Raw genomic sequence first — 24,986 nt, 5'->3', positions numbered from 1 at the left:
TTCACAGGGTAGCATTTGGCTATTTTCAGCACAGTGTATGTGCATTGTAGAGATATTGCTGAGTTTCAACATTTGAGACTTTTTCATGCATTTTGGGCACTTTGGTACTATGGCACACAACCCAATGCAAAGATATTTCTGAGATTTAGCATGACAATATTAAAGCCCGTTGTACCTTCAGTGAATCTCAAGAAAAGTATTGACTATTGGAGTCACCTTAGTAGTGCAATTCAACTTTTATGGTAGTCATCCTCCAACCTTCAACTCCATCATATACACAACATGCAGCTACACCATCCCCACCAACGTCATCAATGCCCAACACTTACCGAGTTTCTGTCAACAATAAGGGACAGACCCAGCCATGATTGGAGCCAATACTTGAGAAGAAGCACATATATGCTCACTTCTATGCATATAAGATCATGCCCACATTTCCCTAGGTATTTGTTTGTATAGAGGTCTGTCAGCATCTAAGGTGAGGGACAGCTCGACCATGTAGAACGCTAGCACTTAAGTATAAACATAACATTTCGTGAGGATTCACTTAAACATAACAATGTTCAGAATTCACATCATGATAATTCAATGGCTGAAGAGGCTGCAAGAAACCGGGGTGCTCGAAGGCTACAACTACAGCTCCGAAGGCACTCACTTACTCCCCTTAGAAGGGGGTTGAATGTTGTAAGAAAAGGATGAGAAATAAACGATGTTCCAAGGTCTTATATAGGCCTTTCCCCTCTCCAGGTAGGTCAAGTCAGACTGCTCAAAGTCGGATTGACCACGTTGGTCAATGTCAAGCCTTCAACACATGGACTTTTTTACTCCAAAAAATATATTTTTTGGTCCTAACATGTTTTTTACACCTTTTGACTGCTCTTGGTGTCCTAAAGCCCAACAGTTCGCTTAGAAGATTCTACTCTAAACCTCCTTAATCTTCATGAATATGGAGAGAACAATATGGATCATACACTTGTACCAGCATGCTATAATGGAATGTGTGAGTGTGTCGGGGCGGGCAGAGGGGGGGCTAGAGAGAGAGAGAGAGAGAGAGGTTACATGAGGACACAAGACCTCCAAGATAATTTGACAGGTATTTGAAACACCCCCCCCAAAAAAAACAAGGTGGCAAAACCACTATGGCCTTGCTTTAATGAAAGGAAGAGTAGTTGAGGTAGTACTAAAAAAAGACACCTTTAATGCCCATTATGGCCCTGCTTTAATGAAAGGAGAAGAAGTTGAGGTAGTCTGAAAGAAAGGCAACCTTTAATGCCCATTAACAACTTATAACAGGGTAACGGTTAGGGTAAACGAATTAACACAAATTAACACAGGTAACGGTTAGGGTAAACAAATTGACACAATACACTCTCAAGTTCAAAAAAAAGTCATGTTGACCAAAAATATAGGAAAAACATAGTCCCAGATTAGCCAAAAAAAACCTCACCTTTCCATAGACCCTTAGCAAAAACAAAAAAGGAAACAAAAACGCAACCCCGAAATACCTGCCACCAGATGAACCTTGGGGCAGTAGCAAGTTGGTACACAAAAAATTAAGAGAGCTACTCACATCCAAAAAGTGGCAGAGTGCATGAGTATGCAAGTGGTGTGGTGGTGGTGGTGGTGGTGGTGGTGGTGGTGGTGGTGGTGGTAAAAGGCAGAGAGAGAGAAGTTTTAGACCTGACAAAACCAGTGTCACTCCTTTCTTTGGGAGTTTGTTATAACTTATGAGACAATGTATTACACCATATATCAAGTTACAAGCTAGCTCGTTCTCTTTGTGTCAATTTAGTCCTAGGGAGCATGAACTAATCATGCATGTCAAAATTTACATTCTGTTCACCTTGTTTAGTGTCTCTTCGTGGAGGAGCTCAATCTTCACCACCTGCCTAAAGCTGTCATATCTTTTGACATTGCTGTTGCAGATTCCAGTACCCTATAATTGCCGATCTTTCCACCAATGTCATCCAATGTAGTCTCGTCATCATCATCAGCCTCCTCATCATCTTGCCCAGAGGCCACCACCTCATCCTGCTCATCGGAGCCATCTTCTGCTGTATACTGCCAAGCAGGGGCAGCGTTCCCCATGCTTATCGCATTAGACCTCTCCATAGTACTTGTCACACAATGTGCCTGCAGGTTTGCATTTCCTGCGGCATCTACATTGGACCCAGGCCAATCATCCCTTCTGCTCATCTCCATAGACTCACTTTTTAAACCAGAATCACCACGAATGACAGCTTGCTTTTCCACATTACCTGCAATTTTCAAGAAACTACCACCTAGAGCCTCCACGGTTTGCTCACAAATGCCAGGCTTTGCTATTCCTAAAGGAAGATTCTGTCTAAAAGGGCTATTTTCATTTACATGACTATATTCTAAATTATCTTTCTCACTGTTTACCCTGTGATTTTCACTACCTGCATCTTGACATTCTAATGTGTGTGTATGTGAGTTTTTCTCAGCCCCAGTTTCACTTCTATCCAAACCTACTGTTAGTAAGCCACACTTCTTGTCTTGATCCTGCGTGGACCTGTCAATGAATCCAGGAATGTGATCGACAGATGTGGCCTTGTCTTTTTCCAGTATCTCAAATTCCTCCTTAATGGTCTTTCCAAGGTCAATCTTTTTTACATTTGCCCTTGGAGTGGCGACCTTTCTGCCTTGCGTTCTCAATGGTGTAGGTTGGGATGTAGGTAAGCCAACAATGCCAACAGGTGCAGTAGGTGCAGCTTTCTTCCCTCTTCTCCTCCTTGCAGGCTGAGTGGCAGCTGCTGCTACTGAGGCCTCCACTAGAGCATCCTGTTGTACCTTGACTGTTTGCAAGTCGGTTTCTAACTTAAGAATCTTACCACGATGGCAGGAAATTTCTGCTTCTGCTCTGGCAACAGTGGCCCAAAGCTGCATGCTTGTAGCCCAAAGCTGTACATTTTCCATCGACTGCCAATAAGAAAACCAAACTGTGATTACAGATAGGAAAATTCATGTGGAAACAGAAACATATACAAAGAGAAAAAACTGAAGAAAGAATCAAGAAGGGAAGCTCAGATACCTGTGCTTCCCAAAAGCGTTGGTGCTTTTGAGAAAGGCCAGGAGGAGCCTTGATAAAACCTCTCTGATTTGTCCCAACAGGAGGGACAGGAGGAATAGGGTACGCATAGCCACTTCCATACCCAGGAAATGAATATGGATATGCAGCTTGTTGGTGGGCGTGATGTGCCCACCACGAGACTGGATCCCATAAGCCTGCAGGTGTTGATGAAACAAGGCTCAGGAGACAAGCAGAATCACTGCACTTGCAATCTTAAGGTAACGCTATAGGAAAAAATTAGCAGTTGTCTACACTCGTCTCTGTTTTTGTCCATTCAACCAGTCCACTGCTAACAGTTCTTCAATTCCTCATTACACATAATGCATCTCATTAAGAAAATTCCACAGAACCAATACCTGGATGAGGTGGGGGAGGAAAACCAAAACCACCAGGATAGCTGTATGGTGCTGCCCCACCACCCATGCCCTGTGTACCCCCATAATTTGAGGCTTTCCAATTAGAGTCTGCAGATCCAAGATGAAAGGGATAGTGCCCTGCTCCCATACTTTGCCCAGAAATTTCAGGATTGTGCCATCCTGACACAGGTTGCTGTCCAGGTGGCAGTGGTTGTTGAGTCCCCGCTTGAAGCCCTTGCTGTGATGTTGGATGTTGCTGCTGGGGCATTGAAGCGTGTACATTCTGCTGTGAGGGTACTGATTGTGGGTGAGTGTGTGACCAATTCACAGAAGGGAGGAAAGTTTGTGTGGGGCTGTCACCGTTTGGACCACCAGAGACTGCAAGTTTTTTGGCATTCCCTTGCTGCTCGGCTTCCCTTTGCCAGGGATGTACATCTCCAGGCTGAAATGCAATGAGAATTCAGGCACACGCTAATGAATTGTTTCCACGTATACAAATCGTAACACAGAATAAAACAGTCATCCAAAAAGTTTAGGAACGCCGCAATATAACAAAAACGAACAAGCATGACTAAGTTCTCACTAGCTCAGGCAACATGGAAAATCTTCCCAAGTAACGCCACCTCATATTCTAAAAATAGAAAGAACAGCAGTCAAAATGCGCCTATGCGTAGACTGTCAAAAATGTTAGTAATAAATACTTGCACCTTCGAAAGGGCTACTTCAAGCACACCATCGAAAGAACAGTACCATAGCATAGGAAAGTAGGAAGGGACTAACTTGGGCAGCGATGCTGTCACCTTCTCCCCCATTTGCTAGAAATTTGTCCCGTTTTTTCTTCCTTTCCATCGTTCACACAAGGCTGTCAACTGAGGCGAAGCCTTGAAGAGTACCCGATAGTCATCCGTATGTCACCCAGCCTCCAGATAAAGTACGACCACCAACGACCTGCATTTAGAAAACAGAAGTCCCACCTGAGAACCGGAAAAGTAAATTAAAAGTCCACGACAGGTGATCACACAATGGGAGGGGGCAATCTAGCCAGGATTATACTGCAATGCACACAGGCCAGAGATTTCCACCACTAGAGCAATCAGCACAAGCCCTAAAGAAGATCACAAACTGCGCTCGTCCAAAAATTACGAGCCAGGGCAGGGCGTCTCTGAACGAAGGGATGAATGAAGAGGATACCTTTGCTGCGGCTAAAGACAATAAAGGGGGGGAAGCATCAACTGATATGCAATTTGCAAATACAACTCCAGGTCGCACTGTTTTTGCAGAGAAATTAACCTCGGGAGGAGGTTTCTGTGTTCCTACCTAGAACAGTCCGCCACAGATTTCCCTCTCCGTCGCCATCTCTCGGCCAGAGACAAGGAAAAGGGATGATAGCAAGCGAGATACAAAATCAAAGAGCAAGGATCTGCAAGAGAAAAACAAAGAAGAGCTTACCTTTGAAGGGAAGTGGGCACGGAGGCAGAGTTGGGAAGATGGAACACAAACTTTCTGTTGAGTGCGAACTTTTGAACTTGGTATTATATGTTAGAATCAGGGTCCCCTCCCCCCAATGTCCACTTTGAACCCACCTGCCCCGCCCATGGGGGAGCAAATATGGTTGCCACGAGTGGTGGTTCACACCAACAACCGCGCGGTGGTCGTCAGGCTGCTAATTTAGGTCATCAGGCTGCTAATTTATATCACCAACGTGTGATTGGTGTCGCGGTTGGAGGAGATGGAATGGGCCGCTCATATAGCGAGACTAGAGGAGTTGGTCATGGAGTGGGCCACCGCACACAAATCTTCTGTGTCAATGTCCAGGCCTATTTGAGCCAACTGGGACAGCAGCCCTTCACACCATCTAATAGTAATGAGGCGTGCCGCAAACCACAAGGCACTAGCCCCAACAGTTGACAAATCCATCGGAGGCAACAATGCATTGCCTTTGTGTTCCCATTAGTCAGTGACTAATGTTATCACACATAGGTTTGCCTTTAAGGGCAACCTCTTGGTCATATATGGCACCTTCAAGGCCAAAGATGTGTCTCCGTGCCGACTTCACGGACCATTACAATTCTGAGACCATCACCCTTGTTGTGCCCCATGCTTTCGTAGAGCAGCAGAAGGAAAGTCTCCAAATCAATTCTTTTTTTATAGGATTTAGGGAGTCACTATTGCGCAAGAAACAACCAAATGAAGGTGGGGTCACCACTACTCCTTGCATGTAGATGCAACTACATTGGTAGTCAAAGTCGAGCCACTTGATGGAACCATCCACTTCCTTTCCCAAGCCATAATCTAGGTTTGTACCTTGGGCATCATCCACGCTCAAGTCAAAAAGAGGAACAATTTCAATTGTCATGAGCACAATAAGTTTCCTGGTCATTAAGGTGGGCGTAGAAGGGAGTGCTGCTGACCAAATCATTGCGACCGACGGCCCAAGTGATGAAGACCGTGTCGCAATAAGTCTTTTGGCACTTGCTTTGTGTAATTGAATGTTTTATTGAGCCACACATTGCTAATTCACCTCTCCTTGCCGTTGTTCATAAACGAGCGTAAGAACGTGCTCACGTGTCTGATACAAGAGTATAATGGCAATGGGACCAGCATGTACACCCTCAAAATCGTTTCCTTCATGACTGCAAAAATCACACTTGGATTTTTCGACTTTACTATTCTTGCAGAGATTCCAGACGGGGACAAAAGAGATGAGTTGCAACAAGTGTTCATAAGCCAAATCTCCAACCTTGGCTATGGACAAAGAGTGTGTGTTGTTATTTGTGAAATTTGAATTTCTTTCATGAACACTACTAATGAATTATCATGTCTTCACATAGGTTTTTGGTGTTTTATACTTTACCAACCTCAACTCGCAACTTGTTGAGTATCAATGCGTGTCATGCGATGGAGTGCAATTGAGCTCTGCGATCCAACACACCCATACTACTACCCTTTAAATGCCATTTAGTTGATCTTGCAAGTCCCTTTGTTGAAGGGTCGAATCCAGCTTGGTGATGGTTCTGACGTGTCTGTTCAGATTCGTAGAGCCCATGTGGACCCTTTGCTTTCCGAAGTGCTATCATCCACATGGGTGCATATGCGCAACGATTAGCTACGTGGAAAAATTCTTCAATCAAAGGATGCACTTGAAGACACATACACAGAAAGAGTTCTCGAATTAACATTGCGTTTAGTGACTTCACCTGTCTGCACACCTCTGCTGACTACAAACACAAACTACAAAAAACTCTTCACCATGGTATGCCGGCTAGGACCCTTGACACTCTTTATTACATTGTCAGCAGCAAAGAAACACTAGGAACCATTGTTGGAATGCCTATGCAAAGTGAAACACATGGATGCAGCGATTTCTTCAAGCTCACTCCCAAACAGCATACAAAACTTAATACATTTAGACCTGTTCACAATTGCTAGATACTATGTGCATCACTCTCAAGCCATAAAGCATGTAAACCCAAGATTCTAGGGAAGGCTTGACTGTCTCTTTGTGATAGAGTGCCAAAATAGAGGAAGCCAGCATGACCATGGTTTGCTTTGGGTAGAAAATTCTCCCCGATGTATGGCCGATCAACTGATAATGAATTTGAAAACTTTGTTGACAAGTTCATTACAACTGGCATTTCATTGTTTGTCTCAAGCAACAAAGACATTCAAACACAAAGCATACAAAAAACCTGCCAAAAGAAAAACAAAGATTGCCAATTTGGCTTTCTGTGCCCTCCCATGAGGACTAGGATTCTTCTTCTTATGGAGCAACCTCAGCTTACTAGTTCTTGCAAATCAAACTACGCGTGCATACGCACAAACCTTGACAAAGCAACAACTTAGCTGCAAGACGTTGGCAAATTTCTCGCTACCATGTCATTGACAAAGGAGGAGTACATTCTCGCTTTGCGATCAAGCATCTCCTCTCCAACCTTGTTCATTAAGGGGCATCCAAAAGACACCCACATAGACCACCGATGTTCAGCTCATGCTGAACCCGCATGGGGCTGTTGTGTATTGTACGTCTTACATCACAAAGATAGACAAACACACAAGCAAGGTCATCAAGCATGCCTTCACTCAATGCTTGGAGGATAATGCCCCTATGAATGAGCATGTTCACAAGGTGGCTAATGCAATCTTGAACACATAACACATTAGTGCTCAGCACAAGCAGTGTATTTGTCATTGTCTTTGCCTCTCACAACTAGCACAAGGAATTTCTCTAATAAACACAACCCCGCTAGAGGAAAGAATGATGCTTCTACAATGATGTGCCGAGCTTGGAAAAATGAACCCACTAAGCAATGATGTTCATTTTTTTTCTTTCCTAACATCATTGGCAAAGACAAAAATAAATCAACATCTACAAGTCATATGATAGGCTTCATTTGCTAATGAATATGCCATCTCTAGACAAATAATCAAAAAATGCAAAGCGCCCAACTATAATACGCTTCAACAACTACAACAATAGCAAATGATATGGAAAATCACTATAGGAAATTGTGCTTGCTGTATTTTTCCATTCATTTTTGAGCAACTTATTTACAACATGTCATGACATGATAAAATATCAAGAGGGAGAGGAGAAGAGTGGAGATGAGGAAAGAGGGCACAGCTAGAGAGCACATCACAAATGACTAACTGTACACTAGATTTAGTTGAAAATGTAGAATATATACAAACCCTTTTAGGCTTAGGGTTAGGGTTTCTAAACCTTTCCTTTATAGCACTCTATTGGGTTAGTGCTATGCACATGATGTTGAGATGGTTCCTCAACACCTTCCCTCAAGATCAACATCATGACGTAGGCCTTCCCTCAAGATGATGATTCTAGGGAATCGAAGAAGGATTGAGCATTACATTCCATCACACCCCTTTAATGGGAATGTCCTTCCTCTGCGCCAAACCAAGAGCTTATTACTGCTTCTCGGAAAGCTCTTTGCCAAGTGGTTTGGTAAAGATGTATGCAACATTTTCTTTTCTATCACAATGCTGCAGTGTGATGTCACCAAGTAACACTCTTTCTCTGATGAAGTGCTGTCTGACATCAATGTGCTTTGTCCAGGAGTGATATACTAGATTCTTGGCCAATGCTTGAGCAGATTGATTATCACAGTAATAGTCCTCTAAGCCATATAGCTTCACATGCACCTATAGTGAGTACCCTATATTCTGCTTCAATTTATTGAAGACAAATAAATAGTTGGTTGTTTATTTGACAACCATGATATAGCACCTTTACCAAGGAAAAATGCATATCCCTGCATGGATCTCCTGGTCTCATGATCTCCGTCGTAGTCACTATCACAGTATCTATGCAACTTTGGATGACTTCCTCTGTATTCTATTCCAAACTGTCTTGTACCTCTGATGTACCTTAAGACTCTTTTGGTTGTATTCCAATTCCAGTGAGACTATGTTGGATTTTCCACAAACTGTGCAAGTGAACTTACTACATAACAAATATTTGGCATTGCGATAGTCAGATATATAAGAGATCCGATGAGCTGTTGATAGTACCTATCATTGACGGTAGGCTTTTCTAAATCTTTAGTAAGTTTCAAACTCTGTTCCATGGGAGTGGCTGCAATCTTGCAATCTGCCATATGAAACTTCTTCAAGAGACAGTCAACATATTTTAGCTGACTCATGAAGGTGCTATTTGAGTCTCTCGAGAACTCAATTCCAAGACAATAGTGCATAAGTCCAAGATCTTTCATGTCAAACTCTATAGATAAGTCTTGTTTCAACTTTTTAATGAAGCTATCATTACTTCTGGTCACAATCAGATCATCTACATACAAAGTGCAATAGTAATGTCTTCCCCTTGAACTTTGTGGTAGAGAGTATGATCTGCATTGGATTTCATGTATCCCAAATTAGCAAAATACTTGTCAATTCTGTTGTACCAACTTCTAGGTGCTTGCTTTAAGCCATAGAGACTTTTCTTAAGATGGCAAACTTGATTCTCCTTTCGTGGTTCAACATAATCTGCTGGTTGTTGCATGTAGACTTCCTCGTCTAGGCACCATTGAGAAAAGCATTCTTGACATCGAGCTGGTACACATTCTATCTGCTGAGTGTTGCTAGTGATATCAAGAACTGTATGGAATCCATCTTTGCTATTGGATCATAAGTCTCATCATAGTCCTAACCATATTGCTTTGCAAATCCTTTTGCAACTAGTCTGGCTTTGTATCTTTCAATGCTTCCATCTAGATCATACTTTAGTTCGTAAACCCATTTGTTTGCTATGGTCTTCTTTCTTGGTAGAAGGTCGCATAATTCCCAAGTGTTGTTTTTGTACAAAGCTTCCATTTCTTCATTCATGTGGCAGTTTGCCATTCTGGCTTGTCAACTGTGTCTTCAAAGTACATTGGCTCTTTTGTAGCCATGATGGTAGTCATAAGAGCATAGTTGGTGGTTTCAACCTGAATTGCTTTGCCTTTCTAAGCATATGTCAATCTGGCTAGTGGTCTACTTTCCCTAGTAGACCGTCTGAGTTGTTATTGCTCTTCTTGAGGTGTATCTGGCAATTCTTTCTCTTCTTCATCAACCTTTTCTGTAGGTGACTGAGTAATTGGTGTGTCCATCTCCTGAGAATTCGAGGTTTTCCATTCTGATTCTTCATCAAAGATTACATCTCTGGAGATGATGACCTTGAACTTGATGGGATCATACAGTTTGTATGCTTGCTCTCTTAATTGTAGCCAACCATGATGCATTTATGTGACTTCGCATCCAATTTTCTACGATGATCGTCATGTATGTGGGCATATGCTATGCACCAAATATGTGAAGATGCCCAATGCGTGGCTTGTGCCCAGTGAATGCTTCATAAGGTGTCATACCCGGACTCGGTTCGGTCAGGAGCCGATTAAGTAAATAGTTTGCAATGGCAATTGCTTCTGCCCAATATTGATTTGGAAGATGCTTCTCACATAGCATTGCTCTAGCATTGTCTGCTAAAGTACCATTCTTCCTATCAACTCTTGCATTCTGCTAAGGAGTACCTGCACATGTGAATTGTCTTCGAATGCCATTACTTCTACAAAAGTTCATGAATGTTGAAGGCATGTATTCACCTCCTCTGTCTGATCTCATGTCTTTGATCTTTCTGCTTGTTGGTTGTCGACCATGGCTTTGAATTCTTGAAACCTAGAAAATACTTCAGATTTCTCTTTTAGAAAGTAGACCCAAAAATATCTGCTGTAGTCATCGATGAAAGTCAAGTAGTAAAGGGAACCATTGATGCTGTGGGTCTAGGCATAACCCCATACATTTGTGTGAATTAAATCAAGAATACCTCTAGCTCAAGAGGTGCTTCTGCCAAAATTTGTTTACCAAAGCAGTATGCTTCACAAACTTTTCCAAGAAACTGTAGTTTCACAATTCCAACTGCCATATTCTAATTTCAAAGCTCTATCAAGATTTTGAAATTGACATGTCCATGTCTCTTGTGCCATATTGCGAAAGTTGGCATTTATTGTGGTTGAGCTGACATGGCATGCAAATCTGGTATTGAAGCTAGCATTCTAAATAAGCGTCCTTCCTTGACTTCTTTTCATACTAGGTGATATCTTTTGGATTTGTCTTTGATACTGCATTCATCTCCATCAAAGATAACTTGATAGTTTTGTTGAGCTTCAAAACATAGAGTACATATTTTACCAATCTTTTTGTACTAGTGAAATTATTCATAGGGATAATGCCTTTCCCTTGAACCGGATTCAGTGTATTATCTACTATGTAGATGACATTCTTCTGTACTTCTAATGGTTTCTTCTCTGTGAACCATTCCTAATGCTTTGTCATATGAGATGATGCACTACTATCGATGTACCAAGGATCTTGTTTCGCTTGATCAACTTGGTAACTGCATTCCCCTTTTGAATTGCAATCAATGTAAAGATACATTGTTTGAGTCTTCTGCATATCCTCGCTTGTAAGAAACATGTTCTCAAGTTCATTGGCATAATGATTGTGACTTGAATGTCCACCACGATGATTTCTTCTTCCTCAAAAATTGCCTCGATTGCTGTTAAATTGACCACCTTGGTCGCACTGCTTCTTGCAGCAATCTCTTTCATAATTTCCAAACTTACGATAGTAATTGCACTGAATGTTTGACACGTTGGTGGATACATTCCCTCATCCTTGGAATCTTCCTCTCTTGGAATGATTTCCTCTTGGTTGTTGATGCTAATGTTGCTGAGGATGATGCCGATGATGCTGACTTTGCTGATGACTTTGTTATTGATGATGACCACTTCACGGAAATGATCTACCTCTACTTCTGCCTCTGCTTCTATATGAAGTTGTGAATTCTTGATCATTGGAATGACCTTTGCGTGCATGAATGGCTTGCATCCTAAGTTCTTCACCAAGTAAAACTGACTGTAGCTCTTCAAGTGTTGGAATTTGCCATTGAATGGCAATGCTTTGGACTAGATTCTCGCATCCCTCTCTTAGTCCATTCAAGATGACTTGAACCATTTAAGCGGGATTCATGGTCTCTCTTGTTACTGTGCATTGATTGTTGTAAGCCTTAATCCTGAGTACGTAAGCATGACCAATTTCATTGCTCTCGCGAAAACTCTAGTTTATCTGGTTTCTCAGTGTGAGAATCCAGGAAGTGTTCTTGGACTTGTAAAGAGCTGCGAACATATCCCATGATTCTTTTGATGTCTTGACTGTGTTGAGCTGTCCTAGCATGACATCTTGCACATTCTACTTGATCAAATGATATGCATATTTGTATTTCTTATCCCATTCTACCTATGCTCAGGAAATGGCACGGTCTACTATAGGTGCGGTCATTGGTGGTGCAACTATAGATTCCACTACAGGGTGCTACATCAACAGGGGGAGTGGAGCTATTTGGATTGTCCAATGGTCTAGGTATAGACCCATCAACATACTCCCATTTGTCTTGAAATACAAGATTGGTATCCATTCAGTATTTCCATGTGCCGTAATTGGAGTTATCTAGCTTAGCAGATGCCTCCAAATTGAGATTGCTAGTCATAGAGACAAGTGCAAGAAATGTGCTCAAACTGTCTGTGAATTCATTGTTTAAATCAAGTACAACACACTGACTGTATCAAGTGCAATCTAAACTATTGGTGAAGATAGAACTGTAATATATAATCCAATCTATTCGAAGGCTTGTGGAAAATGATGCCGAGAGTAGCCAAGAGGCTTTGCAAGGCTTGAACAATGTGCACAATGCCGAAAAATAGCCAAATAGGCTTTACAGTTATGGCATGTGTGTGAAAAATCAAATCATGTGCAATCTACCTTCTGATCAATCGATCAATGCCTCTGAAAACTCTGAAGTCTACTCATTGAACTGTGGAATCTCAGGTTTCAATGAATGTAATGATGTGAAACTGCATGTAAGCGAAAGGATTGACTCCGAATAGGAACTATTTAGGAATTTTTGGGCATGGCTTCAATTGGATTTTGTGGATTATCTGCTGTAAAGATGATCTAATCTACTCTGATCTAGATCTAGACCAACCGTCGAGCGATGTAAAAGTAACAAATAATTCCTGACTCCATAAGATTTTGATATCACTAGCCACACTCAGCAGATTAAATGTATACTAGCTATATGTCCAAAATGTTTTTCTCAATGGTTACCTAGATGAAGAAGTCTACATGCAGCAACCATCAAGGTATGTTGAACTAGGGAAAGAGCATCAAGTTTTTCATGTCGTGAAAAGTCTCTACAATGTAAAGCAAGCACCCAAAAGTTGGCATAGTAGAATTGACAAGTATTTTGCTAATCTAGGATACATGAAAGTCTAATGCATATCATACTCTCTACTACAAAGCTCAAGTGAAGACATTATTATTGAACTTTTGTATGTAGATGATTTGATTATGATAGGAAACAATGAGAACTACATCAAGAAGTTGAAACAAGACTTATTTGTAGAGTTTGGCATGAAAGATCTTGGACTTATGCATTATTGTCTTGGTATTGAGTTTTGGAGAGACTCATACAACACCTTCATGAGCCAGCATAAATATGTGGATAGCCTCTTCAAGAAGTTTCATATGGTAGATTACAAGATTGCAAGAGTGCAAGATTGCAACCACTCCCATGGAGTAGAGTTTGAAACTTACAAGAGATCCAAAAAAGCCTATTGTCAATGACAAGTACTATTGGTAGCTCATTAGATTTGTTGTATATCTGACTATCACAAGGCCATATATTTGTTATGGAATTAGCTCACTTGCATAGTTTATGGCACAAACAATCTCACTGGAATGCAGCCAAGAGAGTCTTTAGATACATAAGAGGTACAAGATATTTGGAATAGAATATACAGGAAGTCATCCAAGGTTGCATGGATATTGTGACAGTGGGCTATACAGGAGATCACGAGACCAAGAGATCCAGACATGGATATGTAAGAAAATAATACAACGTTTGTGCTCAACAGATAACAGGATCTCGTACGCAAGAGAGAAAACAAGATAGTATGGAGAATCAAAAAATTGATTACTGTAGAATTGATACAATAGATGGCACTACCTCCCAACCGTGCGCTCCTGTGAAAGAAGCTTCGATGGCGTGCCAAAAATAGTAGAAGACGGAGGCTGGATGCTAAGGAATCAGGGTTGCTATAGCCAATGATGAAATGGGCTTCACAGGCTTGCTCTTATATAGACACCAGTCGTAGTCGGTTAGGCTCAATTGGGTGGCCGACCCAGTCCGCCTAAAACGGTCAACTGGGGGTCGGCCACCGACAATATGATAGAACCGGTGCGCAAAACAGAGCAACTGACCTAAGGTCACCGTTCGGCCCACAGCCATCCGGGATCATCTGAGGCTCCAAATGGGCCCCACAACCCGAGAGTGGGCTGCCCCGGGAAATGCTCCGTCTACCCTTAGTGTGGTCAGTCAAGGGATGCCTTCCCGCACTTGCATGTAGCCTAGTTGGCGGTGTGCCAACTCTATCTGAAGCCGTCCAGCCATCAGGCCACACATGGCCCCCATCTGGTGTCCAAACCAGGACCTACCGGATAACCGAGCTACTCAAATGCCTTCTCCTCATATGGGGGGCTTACAAGTAGAGTTAGCTGGTTCCCGTGTAGTTACATGAGAGTGGAGCATTGATATCTAACACCCCCCCTCAATGTCCACCCACAAGTGAACTTACTTTTTCGGCCCAATGCCAAGTCGATGAAGATGCCTCTCCAGCAAGTCTCTTCCAAGAGCCTTCGTGAAGATGTCCGCAGCATTCTCTGTAGTCGGACAGTACACCAAGTCGACCTCTCCATCCATGATGAGCTCGCGTACAAAGTGATATTGAATCTCAATGTGTTTTGTGCAAGCGTGGAACACCGGGTTCTTTGCAATCGCCATGCAACTCTGATTGTCACATGATAACTGCGTAGGCTTGTTTTGCACTGCACCCATGTCCCACAAAATCCTCCTCAACCACACTGCCTCATAAGAAGCAAAGCATGCAGATTTGTACTCGGCCTCGGTAGAAGAAAGAGCAACTGTGGGTTGCTTCTTGCTGACCCATGACACAACTCCTGATCCAAGTGAGAAACAGTACCCTGTCACTGATCTCCTGCTGTCCACAGCTCTTGCCCAATCCGAGTCACAGAATCTGGTCAAGATGTGGCCCTTGGTATAGGTGATATTCCAGCTGTCTGTGGCAGAGGGGCGAGCTCCTTCCTCGCACCTATCCTCTGTCCAGGCTCCCCGTAGGATGCAGGTGTCTTCCAGCAATCAGTAGAAGTGTCCACCTCGTATCCACACAAGACACCAAGAGCAGCTTCATCCTCCTAGAGACCAAACATAACCTTGATGTCATGGAGAAAGAGGGATTGTTCTCCATCGACAAGAAGGGGACCAAGAAACCATATCACTGTTGCGGGGTCAATAGAGGTGGTGCCTGAGGTAGATGGAATTTGAGAAGTAGAATGGGGTTCAGGAGGTCTCTAGAGCACTTCCAAGGTCAACGCAACTTCCTACTCCTCAACTATGGGCTCTTCATTGTAGATGTTGGGCTCATCTACATAAACAAGAGGATTAGCAAGGGTAGGGGTAGGGTCAGGGTTTGAGGTCGAGATCTCCTCTTCAATTTGTCCCTCGTGGAGAAGGAAAATAAAGGTCATTTCCCTCCACATGCTAGGAGGTCATCAGTGTCCACCTCCCTAAACCCTTATAGTGTGAGCTGGGCTCGAAAGCGATCTAAACGCTTCACGAACCTAGGTTCTTGATTGAACAAGTACTTCAAATAATCAATTGGGACCCATCTTTTTGTAGACTCATCAAGTTGATATGCAAAACTTGTGATGTGGTCTTGCATATACTTGATGAGTTCTTCAAAATTGTCTTGGGCTCCCAAGTAGGTGCCTAAGACATCTATGCTCTTATCAAAAATTGAAATTAACTCCTCCTCTCTATCAACTAATGGAGTATGGGAGATGAAATCGTGCAAGGTAGACCTAGCAAAATCCATGGTAGTTTGGTATCTAAGATAACTATGGCTCTATGATAGTGAAACTTTGAAACTAAAGTAACTTTATAACCTATATATACCTAAATGTTCTAAACATAAATAATAAAATGAATTATATTTTTTTGGGGCAAAACTTGACATTGACATGAAACAAAACCATTCAAAACATCAAAATTAATTGCACCACTATGAATTGGAAAATGTCAAAATCCACAATTGTTCCACCCCACATTGTTTACCATCTTCAATATTGCAGGAGGGATAAAAGTGGCACTATGCATGCGCTTCTCTGCACGCTTGCCTACCTTTTCACCATTTAAGGTAAAATGAAAGGACTCAGACATGCCATCCTCCATGACCAATAGGTGTTCCCGCACATCCCTAAGAGTCCATTGTGACATGATGGTCACATTCTTGACATCTCCTAAATGAGAATCAATACATCAACTTACCCATGTATTGTCATCATTGTTAGAGTCAAGGGGGAGCCAATTGCCACTTGTTTTCTTCCAGTGCCTATATTGGAAAGCAAAATATAACATTTGGCCGGAGATGTGGTACTTTACAACCACATTGTCCTTACATACATGGAATTGTCCTTACATACATTTGGCGGGAGATGTGGTACTTTACAACCACATTGTCCTTACATACATGGAATTGAAAAAGATCACCCTTTTGTTCACCTGACCTGCTTCCCCAATTCACCCCAAGCAATTCCTCAAGGGCATTCTCATGTGGGCACTTGCATGATGACCACATGGTTTTTATTCTGTGCATCTAGATATTCTGAAAACAAGAAGCAAACATGTGCAGAGGCATAAACCAAGACAACTTTACCCATTAGACCCAGATGTAAACTTCATGGCCATGCCCACATCCTTTGCAATCTTTTCTTTGTATGATTGCAGTGTTCTTGTGTCCATCATGTTGCAATCCATGTCATCAAGTTGTGGTGTTGGAATGCATTGAAGATGGCCATAGCTTGATGCCATCCTTGGAGCAATGTACTTGGCATTATACCAATAGATATTTCTCTATTTCAAAGCAGAGGACTTCTCTCCAGCATGCATTTGCAAGGCACATTTTAACATATTTTCCTATTCCAAAACTCAATACAAGAATGATGTAGGACTAACAAAGTACCTGATTAGAAAGATCACAAATAAGGACGATCTCATTACTCCAATGATGTTGAGAACAAAAGCGCAAGCTGTAATAGATCAACGTTCAAAAGGAATTTCAACTTACCGCCTTGAAGCTCTCCAAATGTCAACTTAGATGAGCTCCTCAAAATAGATCGAAAGATTGGAAAATATGATACTAGCAGAGTTCAACAACATGTTTCAAAGTGATCAAGCAAAAAAAGCAAAGGAGCTACCGATTATGATAGAACGTGTGACTGCCGTTGTTGATTTCAATTTGCAAAACAAGCATACGGCAAAGATTATGATTTCTTCCCGACTCCACCGAAGACCGATGTAATGCCGCCACCTACAGGTACATTCTTCACCTACAAATCTTACGAAACATACTACCTTCAATTTCACGTACTCATGAAATAACTCATACTTCTTCAATGTCCTATTACGCATAGGAAATGGCGAGACAAAGACAAAGAAGCAGGCCCAGAGGGCCCTTATTACATATACTATATTCAATGCATACCTACAACAAAATGATATATTCGACAAACTAGTGACCTTCAAAAACGGCTTGCACAACACAAAAATAATCCTCCTTTGAAAATGAAACATGATGTCAACAGGTACAAGCCATTCCACAAGAATTTCAAAGCAGAAGTCTTAGTGACAATAGACAAAAAGAGCAAGGTAGATACACAAGAAGAAAAATTCATGAAAGATCTCAACACAACTGACTCGATGCCTGGCTACTACAAAAAGATGCTACTTCCGTCTAGAGTACTTGCATAGAAGTCCATTTTTGATACATGGATAGGACTTCTAGTTTTGAACTAATGTTAAGTCATAGCTTTGCAGGACTACTGAATTTTGACACAATTAACGCCTTTTTGCATGCTCAAATACTTGCATAGAAGTCCATTTTTGATACATGGATAGGACTTGTAGTTTTGAACTCCTTTTTGCATGCTCGAATCATTGTCTCTTTTTGGCACGAATGAAAAGCTTTATGACCTTTTTTGGAATATCAAAGCAAGAATGCTTCTTCTTTGTATTAGTGAAACTTTTACAAGTTTTGTTGCTATTATAATATTGCCCCAGTATTAATACTATTTAAACTCCACTATAGTGTTGATCATGTATTCCAACTGTTATTGTGCACTTCGAAATTTCAGCATTACTGGTTGTTAGGTTCTCAATCATCATACTATACATCTCCCTCAAACATCCATTCGTCCTGATTTACTTCCTCTACATAATAGCTGTCTGCTCGGGTCTAGTTTCTTTTTTCTCACCATGCATCATGCATGAACATAGAGGAACATATATCGGTGTGTTTCTAGCCATGCAAATGGTACCTGATGGGCATGAGCCTTAAAATCACCTTGTTTAAGACTCATCCAAAGTATCATTCCCACATCAAGTACCATTTGCATGGTTAGAATCACACCGATGCAAGTTTTTCTATGTGAAAGGCAATGACAAGAACATTGCAAATCCCATATAGTGCAACACCCTTTGTTGAATATTTTCCAATCCTCCTATTTAATATTTAGCAATATATATAATGCCTTGGATGACATTATTAGGTCCTAAATTGTCAATCTTTACTCATCTCTTGCATGACTATTTGCCTATCTTACCCCCTAGTTTGGTGGTAGACACTAGACAAAACCACTACTTTGGAATCATCTTTGTCCACAATCAGACAATTGCTTTGTAAGAGAGTGTAACTTACTCAAATTCTCAACAAGCTTGTCTCCTTTTGACACACACAACCCAAAAAACTCTTGCTTAAGCACCACTTTTTCATTCTTCAGCCTCGTCCCAAAGACAGTTTCGATAGTCGCCCAATACTTTTATGTAAACTTCGTAGATCAAGATGATGGTTGTATCCACTACCAATAGCTCTCCCAAGGGTGCCTAATGCACATTTCCCACAATTGGATTTTCTTAGTGCCTTGATTCTGACTAATGTTTCTTCTCGATACCTGACACAATTCCCCATTGCTCCATTAAATAGAAACAAACTCCAAGTTGTCATGCTGGAAAGTTGAAACCATTGAAACTCTCTCTAGCAATGACGAGCTTTCATGCATGGATTCTATAATTGTGCTTGCAACTACTGCTCTGATATTTAGCAAATTGGTTATATAGGTTGTAATGAACTCTTTCACAATGCAAAATAAAAATTGATTACATAGACACAGTTTGATGAAATACATGTGAATCGAATAAACCATAAACATTGTCATACGGTGCAACAAGAACTGAAACCCTATGATATCTTCTCACATTGAGTGACCTTATTGGAGCTCACAAGAAGGGAACTAACTACGTGTAATGAAGGATAGCAAGTATTCTTCACCTAAAGACACAAGCGACTACTGTAACATGACTAACACCCACAAACGAAATGGGAGAACTACAAACATAGTCGACTCTCATAGGAGCATCACAATATTCTAGAAAGTTGCCCATCCACCAGATCATGAGCCTCTCAAGCTCCTATTGCCTCTCAAAGATGCCGCCAATGTTGCTTGCAGTTTTGCTCATCACAAGGGCCATCGGTGCAAAGTGATAGGGCAACCTCATAAAACCAATAGCTACATCGATATGTTGTTGCTACATAACCATTGCATGAGCGACTTAGAGAATACTTTATGAAAGCTTATAGTAAATCAACCAGTTCACAATAATAAATTGTGCAAATAAACTAATAGTGTTATACACACACACACACACACGCACATAGCCTCGTGATGGTCAAATATATCAAAGATCCAATAAGGTGTCTATAGTACCTGAGTCATTCATGCTCCATTCATCAGTTGTTTTTTCTTCATCTTTTGTCATCTTCACATTTTGTTCCATTGGAGTCGTTGCAAACTTCCAACCCTGCATATGGAACTCTTTGAGTAGATTGTCAACATATTTGTGTTGAATCATGGATATGCAAAGACAATAGTGCATGCGTCCAAGATCTTTTTAAAACGAAAATTTTCTTTGGCTTTGTGATGGACTCTTCATTACTTCCTATCACTATAAGTCATCTACATACAAAAGTGCAATAGTTTTGTATTCCTCCTGAACCTTGTGGTACAACGGCTTATAAAGCTGACACAAGTGATTCGGCCGCCTCATACAAATAATAGCTAATTGCTACATCAATCCGTTGTTGTCACATAACAATTGCATGAGCGACGTAGTGGAATCCCTTTTTAAAGCTTATAGTAAATCAACCAATCCTGACAATAAAACATGCCTATATTGAGAGAGAGAGAGAGAGAGAGAGAGAGCCTTGTTATGGTCAAATATCAAAGATCCAATAAGGTGTCTAAAGTGCCTTCCATTCATGCTCCATTCACAGTTGTTTTTTCTTCATCTTTTGTCAGCTTCACAGTCTATTCCAGTGGAGTTGTCGCAATCTTCCAACCCTACGTATGGGGATTCTTTCAATAGATTATCAACTACAATAGTGGAGTTGTTGCCTAGACAATAGTGCAGGAGTCCACGATCTTCTACAAGTAAAATTTCTTTTGGATGTTACAAATTCTTCATTGCTACCTATCACTATAAGATCATCTGCATACAAAAGTGTAACGGTTATGTATTCCCCCTGAACCTTGTATTACAATGTATGATCTGCAATTGATTTTGTGTATCCTAGACTACAAAATTCTTTACCCAATATAACTAAATGTAGCTCTTTCAACATTGGTACTTACTCTTGAATGGCTATGTTTTGTGAAAGGTGCTCCTAACTTTCTCCATGAGTTCTCGAGTTTTGTCACTTGTTGCCCTCTGCAAGTTAAGTATTGATATAGATCTTCATGTCCAATCCATTGCTCACTAGAAGATTTGATTGGTTCTAGTTTTGAGTGTCAAGATCGACGACATATTATTTTAATTGTTTAGGGTTGGGAACATGTTTCCCCTAATGGTGCTTTTGATGTTTTTAGGTATCCAAACATTACATCTTGTACATTTTGTTTGATGAAGTGATATGCATGTTTATCCTTTGTCCCATACTTGTGCAAGAGCAAGATGAGGCCAAATACAATAAGGCCGACCTAGCAACCTAATAGGTTTTGCAATGTTTTTGTCAATCTTAAATGTTGGTTTCCAATAAGGAAGGCCTTGCAGCCGGATAGGTTTTGAAATGTTTTTGTCAATCTCAAATGTTGGTTTTTGTAGCACAAGCCCTTCGATATTGTGACTCTCATAGGCTCCACCGAATCGTCAATCTTTCCAACGCAATTGAGCGTAAGTAGGCTGTTGTACAACTAACCTTTGGGTCAAATTGCCACACTAACCTTTTGGTCATTGAACATGCCGCCTTGTCAATGGATGCTCACAAAAACTAGGTCGACTTAATGCGATTTGGAAATGCATAAGTACATGTTCAATCCTTGAACTCTTTTCGAAGGGACCTCTATCTTGTAGACCTCGTCAATCTCAATGAGTGAAGGAAGCCACGATCCGAACAAAAGGTCTTATGAACACAAGAATAACTCCACCAGCAGTCCCATCACATGTAGAAATCGAAAAATTCATGGATTGCCACCGTTATGTTAACTTTACACGCTTTGGAAAGCTTGCACAAGACCAAAAAGGGTTGACAGATCTATATGAATCTAATTGAACATGAGACCCAAAAGGGTGAAAAGATCTACTTGAATCTACTTGAAACTTTTTTCAACGTAGAAAAGAAATTACAGGCAGCTGTAGAGGAGCAGCCGCAAAAGATTGCATTTATGGAAGGAAAATTCAAGGCGGTGAGGAAGGACTCTGTTCTCCTACTCAAACTATTCCGAGTATTACTCGGTACTACGACCTTCAATTAAAAAGGACCTCGCAATTTGCAAATCAAATCTTTCCAATCTTGTCGGCCTTCACAATAGGATTCGCCTTGGCTATCGCATCTCTTCCAGCAGCCTTGTAATCGTACGAACAGTTGTGCTTGTCGGAGTACCTATGAAGGGAACAGAAGACATCTCCGCAACGGCATCTGAATCCTAAAAGACCCACTCGCTTTCGGCAAGCCAGACATCGGTTGACGGTTGGTCGATCGGCCTGCTCATTTTGATGAGATACACAAGCATCGGAAACTGCAGGTGAGAGATCTCCTTGGGGGAGGATCTGGGTCAAAGACGAGCAGGCGGCCAGCCCACTTAACGAAGGCTGTGCAATTCTCAGTTGGGAGGAGGTGGACGGCAGAGTCGGAGCGGCCGGCGGAGAGTCCCCTTGCAGCACGGTCACCAGAGATTTGTCGCCAAGAGCTGTGATCATGGCCTTCTCTCCTTGCAACATAGAGGGGTACGAGTTCCCCTGCTTGAGGACGGTCTCTCGGTAGCACTGAGAACAGAGGTTCATGGTGGCGGAGCTGCCGAAGAAGCCACAATTGTTGCTGCAGAGGACAGGGCCTTCAGGCTGCTGGCACTCAGTGCCATCTGCGTCTCGGTTCCAGCTTTCTTGGGCCATAGGGAGGAAGAAGACCAAAGGAGAAAGTAAAAAGAGCAAGAGGAGGAGGAGGAGGAGGGTGTAGAGGAAAAAAACCAGAGAGGAGAGATCTGAGAGCAGGAAGGAAGAAAGAGGTAAAAGATCTGTGGGGGTAAGGAGCCAAAGGAGAAGATCCTGAGAGAGAGAGAGAGGAGTGAAGGAGGAAGAAGAAAGGTGTGAGGGGCCTAAAGGGCTGAGAGGGGAAGAAGAAGCTTGAGGAAAGGCGGTGGGATTGAGGAAGACGATGAAGAAGGGGCGGTGGTAATACCGCGTGTGATTGTATGTATGTATGTATTTGTACCAAGTTGGCTATGGCGGCGGTCCTCAAGATCATATCATATCATTTTTATTACCCTGATTTACACAAAAAATCTCAGCCCAGCCACCCCCTTGACCTGGCCGCCCCCCCCTCCTACGTGTCCGCATCTCTTTCTTTACTTTTCTTCTTGCATTTCCAACCTTCTCTCTCTCTCCAACCTACTCTCTCTCTCTCTCTTCTTTTTGGGCTCCCCTTTACTTTTCTTTGCATTTTGGCCTCCCTTGCCCTATTCCACCCATCCATATCTAATACTATGGTCCTTCCTTAAACCACCAACGACCCCGGCAAAGACCGCCGCCCCCTCCTCACCTTTCTCTCTCTTTTTCCACACATTTAAACACATGGGCTTTGTCCTCCCACTTGGGTTAGTACTGGCCGTAATGATGATTCCTCTCCTCTCCCTTGTGCATCCACGTTTGCTTTCACTATTTCACCACAAAGTCTTAAGTTTCCTCTTCCCTCTTGCACATTGACATGACGCGGTGCTGAGTTCACCCCCTCTTGGAAACGTAGCACATCACTCTCCTACAAGTCATTCAAGCAACCACAACCATGCACAAATGCTACACCTTGCTCTTGGTAAATACAATGTGAGAGAACAGCCTTCGAAGTGTGTGTGTGTGTGTGTGCATCCCTAATATAGCCTCTTCATTAGCGCAAGGTCCCATGGACCCAAAAGTGGATCTAATTTTAAAACACCCTCTAAACTTCGCTATGAATAAGGTTTGAGCCAGGCAATACTCATCCCCATGGTGGCCCATTTGGAGTTGACTAAGCTTAGCAACACCATTACCTCTACAATGGACTTGTAGGGTCTCAACTTGCTTTAACACTTCGCTCTTAGGAAAAACAACACGTTGCCCTAAATTTGTTTTAAGCACTCCACTTTACTTCATGACAAGTAAAAGATTTTTAATCCTAGGCTCACATGGGTCTTCAAAAAAGTGAGGGTAAACAATTTAGCGTGTCCAACCCTTGCAACAATATCTTAAAGGTGACACTCTAACAAAGAAACAATATTAGCATTACAATTCACCTGCTTTGGTACCTTCATGAGAAGATGTGTGACATATGCATGACCTCATGCGTCACGTTTTATCATTAAAAAAGGCTGGGGCAAAAGGCATCCTACAAACAAAAATACTGATTGCAGCCACATGAGGACATCCATTGCAATTCCTCAAATCTACTTTTACAAACTAATCTATGGAATGATTGGAATCTTAGAAAGATGAGAAACAAAAGATATGTTTTGTGAAATCCAGAGACAAAGAAAAAGAAATTGTACCCTCAACATGCCACAGTTGCAAATTAATCTTTTACATTTGAATATAAAGGTCTTTAAAAATTGTAATTTTGCAAGGCCATGACCGTAAAAACTATTCTTGGAATATAACATTGTCCTTGTTAATAGAAATGGATGAGTAACATCAAAACTAATTTGAACAATCTTGATAAACTTTGTTGCATTTTGCAATTCATGTGGCATATGTTAGATGTCCATTTTTATGTGTACTATAGGATACATAAACAAAGGAAAGAGTGCCCATCTATCTATGCCAATGACGCATAGGTTAATGTGCATGTGCCTAGCATAAATTTTGCAAGGTATGATTACCCAAGAGGTACCAAAGTGTGCTATTTTTTAGGAACTTTTTGAAAAGTATCCTACCCAACATAAATAATTTTAGGTCGCTTCATACTTTGAATCATACAAACGATACCATCGCTTTAATTTTTGCATTCATGAAACAAGTTTCAAGGCTAGCATCTAATTGGCTATGGGGAAATTTTAAAAATGTGAGGTCCTTATTGTAATCTTCATGACTATGTGTGTGTGTGTGTGTGGAAGACAAGACAAAACCCCCTTTTGCATAGTGAAATGACGAAAAAGAGAGGACAAATCAAAAGAGAGAGAATTTTTTGAGAGTTAAGGAAGAGTTAGAGTAAGTAGGTAAAAAATCTACTAAATTTTATAAAAAGTACATAAGAGTTTTGGTAAGAAAGGACAAAATGTATTTGCATAAAAAATTGCAAAAAATTTGAGCTTGTAGAAGCCCTGTCACTTTTATTGAAGAG

The 24,986-nt window shown here is 41.5% G+C and overlaps 2 protein-coding genes across 2 annotated transcripts; both read right to left on the bottom strand.

The window, feature by feature from the left end:
* Positions 1-1,681: 1,681 nt before the first annotated feature.
* LOC147899608 (uncharacterized) lies at positions 1,682-4,946 on the bottom strand. The gene is made up of 5 exons (XM_087378623.1): positions 4,897-4,946; positions 4,228-4,395; positions 3,448-3,889; positions 3,053-3,246; positions 1,682-2,940 (listed from the first exon to the last, which is right to left on the bottom strand). The coding sequence occupies exons 2-5, from the start codon at positions 4,294-4,296 to the stop codon at positions 1,879-1,881; spliced, it is 1,767 nt and encodes a 588-aa protein (XP_087234749.1). The 5' UTR covers positions 4,297-4,395; positions 4,897-4,946; the 3' UTR covers positions 1,682-1,878.
* Positions 4,947-21,656: 16,710 nt separating this feature from the next.
* Positions 21,657-22,865, bottom strand: LOC147899607 (zinc finger A20 and AN1 domain-containing stress-associated protein 6-like). Its single transcript, XM_087378200.1, has one exon. The coding sequence runs from the start codon at positions 22,568-22,570 to the stop codon at positions 21,956-21,958; it is 615 nt and encodes a 204-aa protein (XP_087234326.1). The 5' UTR covers positions 22,571-22,865; the 3' UTR covers positions 21,657-21,955.
* Positions 22,866-24,986: the final 2,121 nt, after the last annotated feature.

The sequence above is a fragment of the Dipteris shenzhenensis genome, chromosome 8 (assembly GCF_047967505.1).
Source record: "Dipteris shenzhenensis isolate YYH24624 ecotype China chromosome 8, Dip_SZ_1.0, whole genome shotgun sequence".
In the NCBI taxonomy this organism is placed as follows: domain Eukaryota; kingdom Viridiplantae; phylum Streptophyta; class Polypodiopsida; order Gleicheniales; family Dipteridaceae; genus Dipteris; species Dipteris shenzhenensis.
This window is presented reverse-complemented; position numbering and strand designations above follow the sequence as displayed.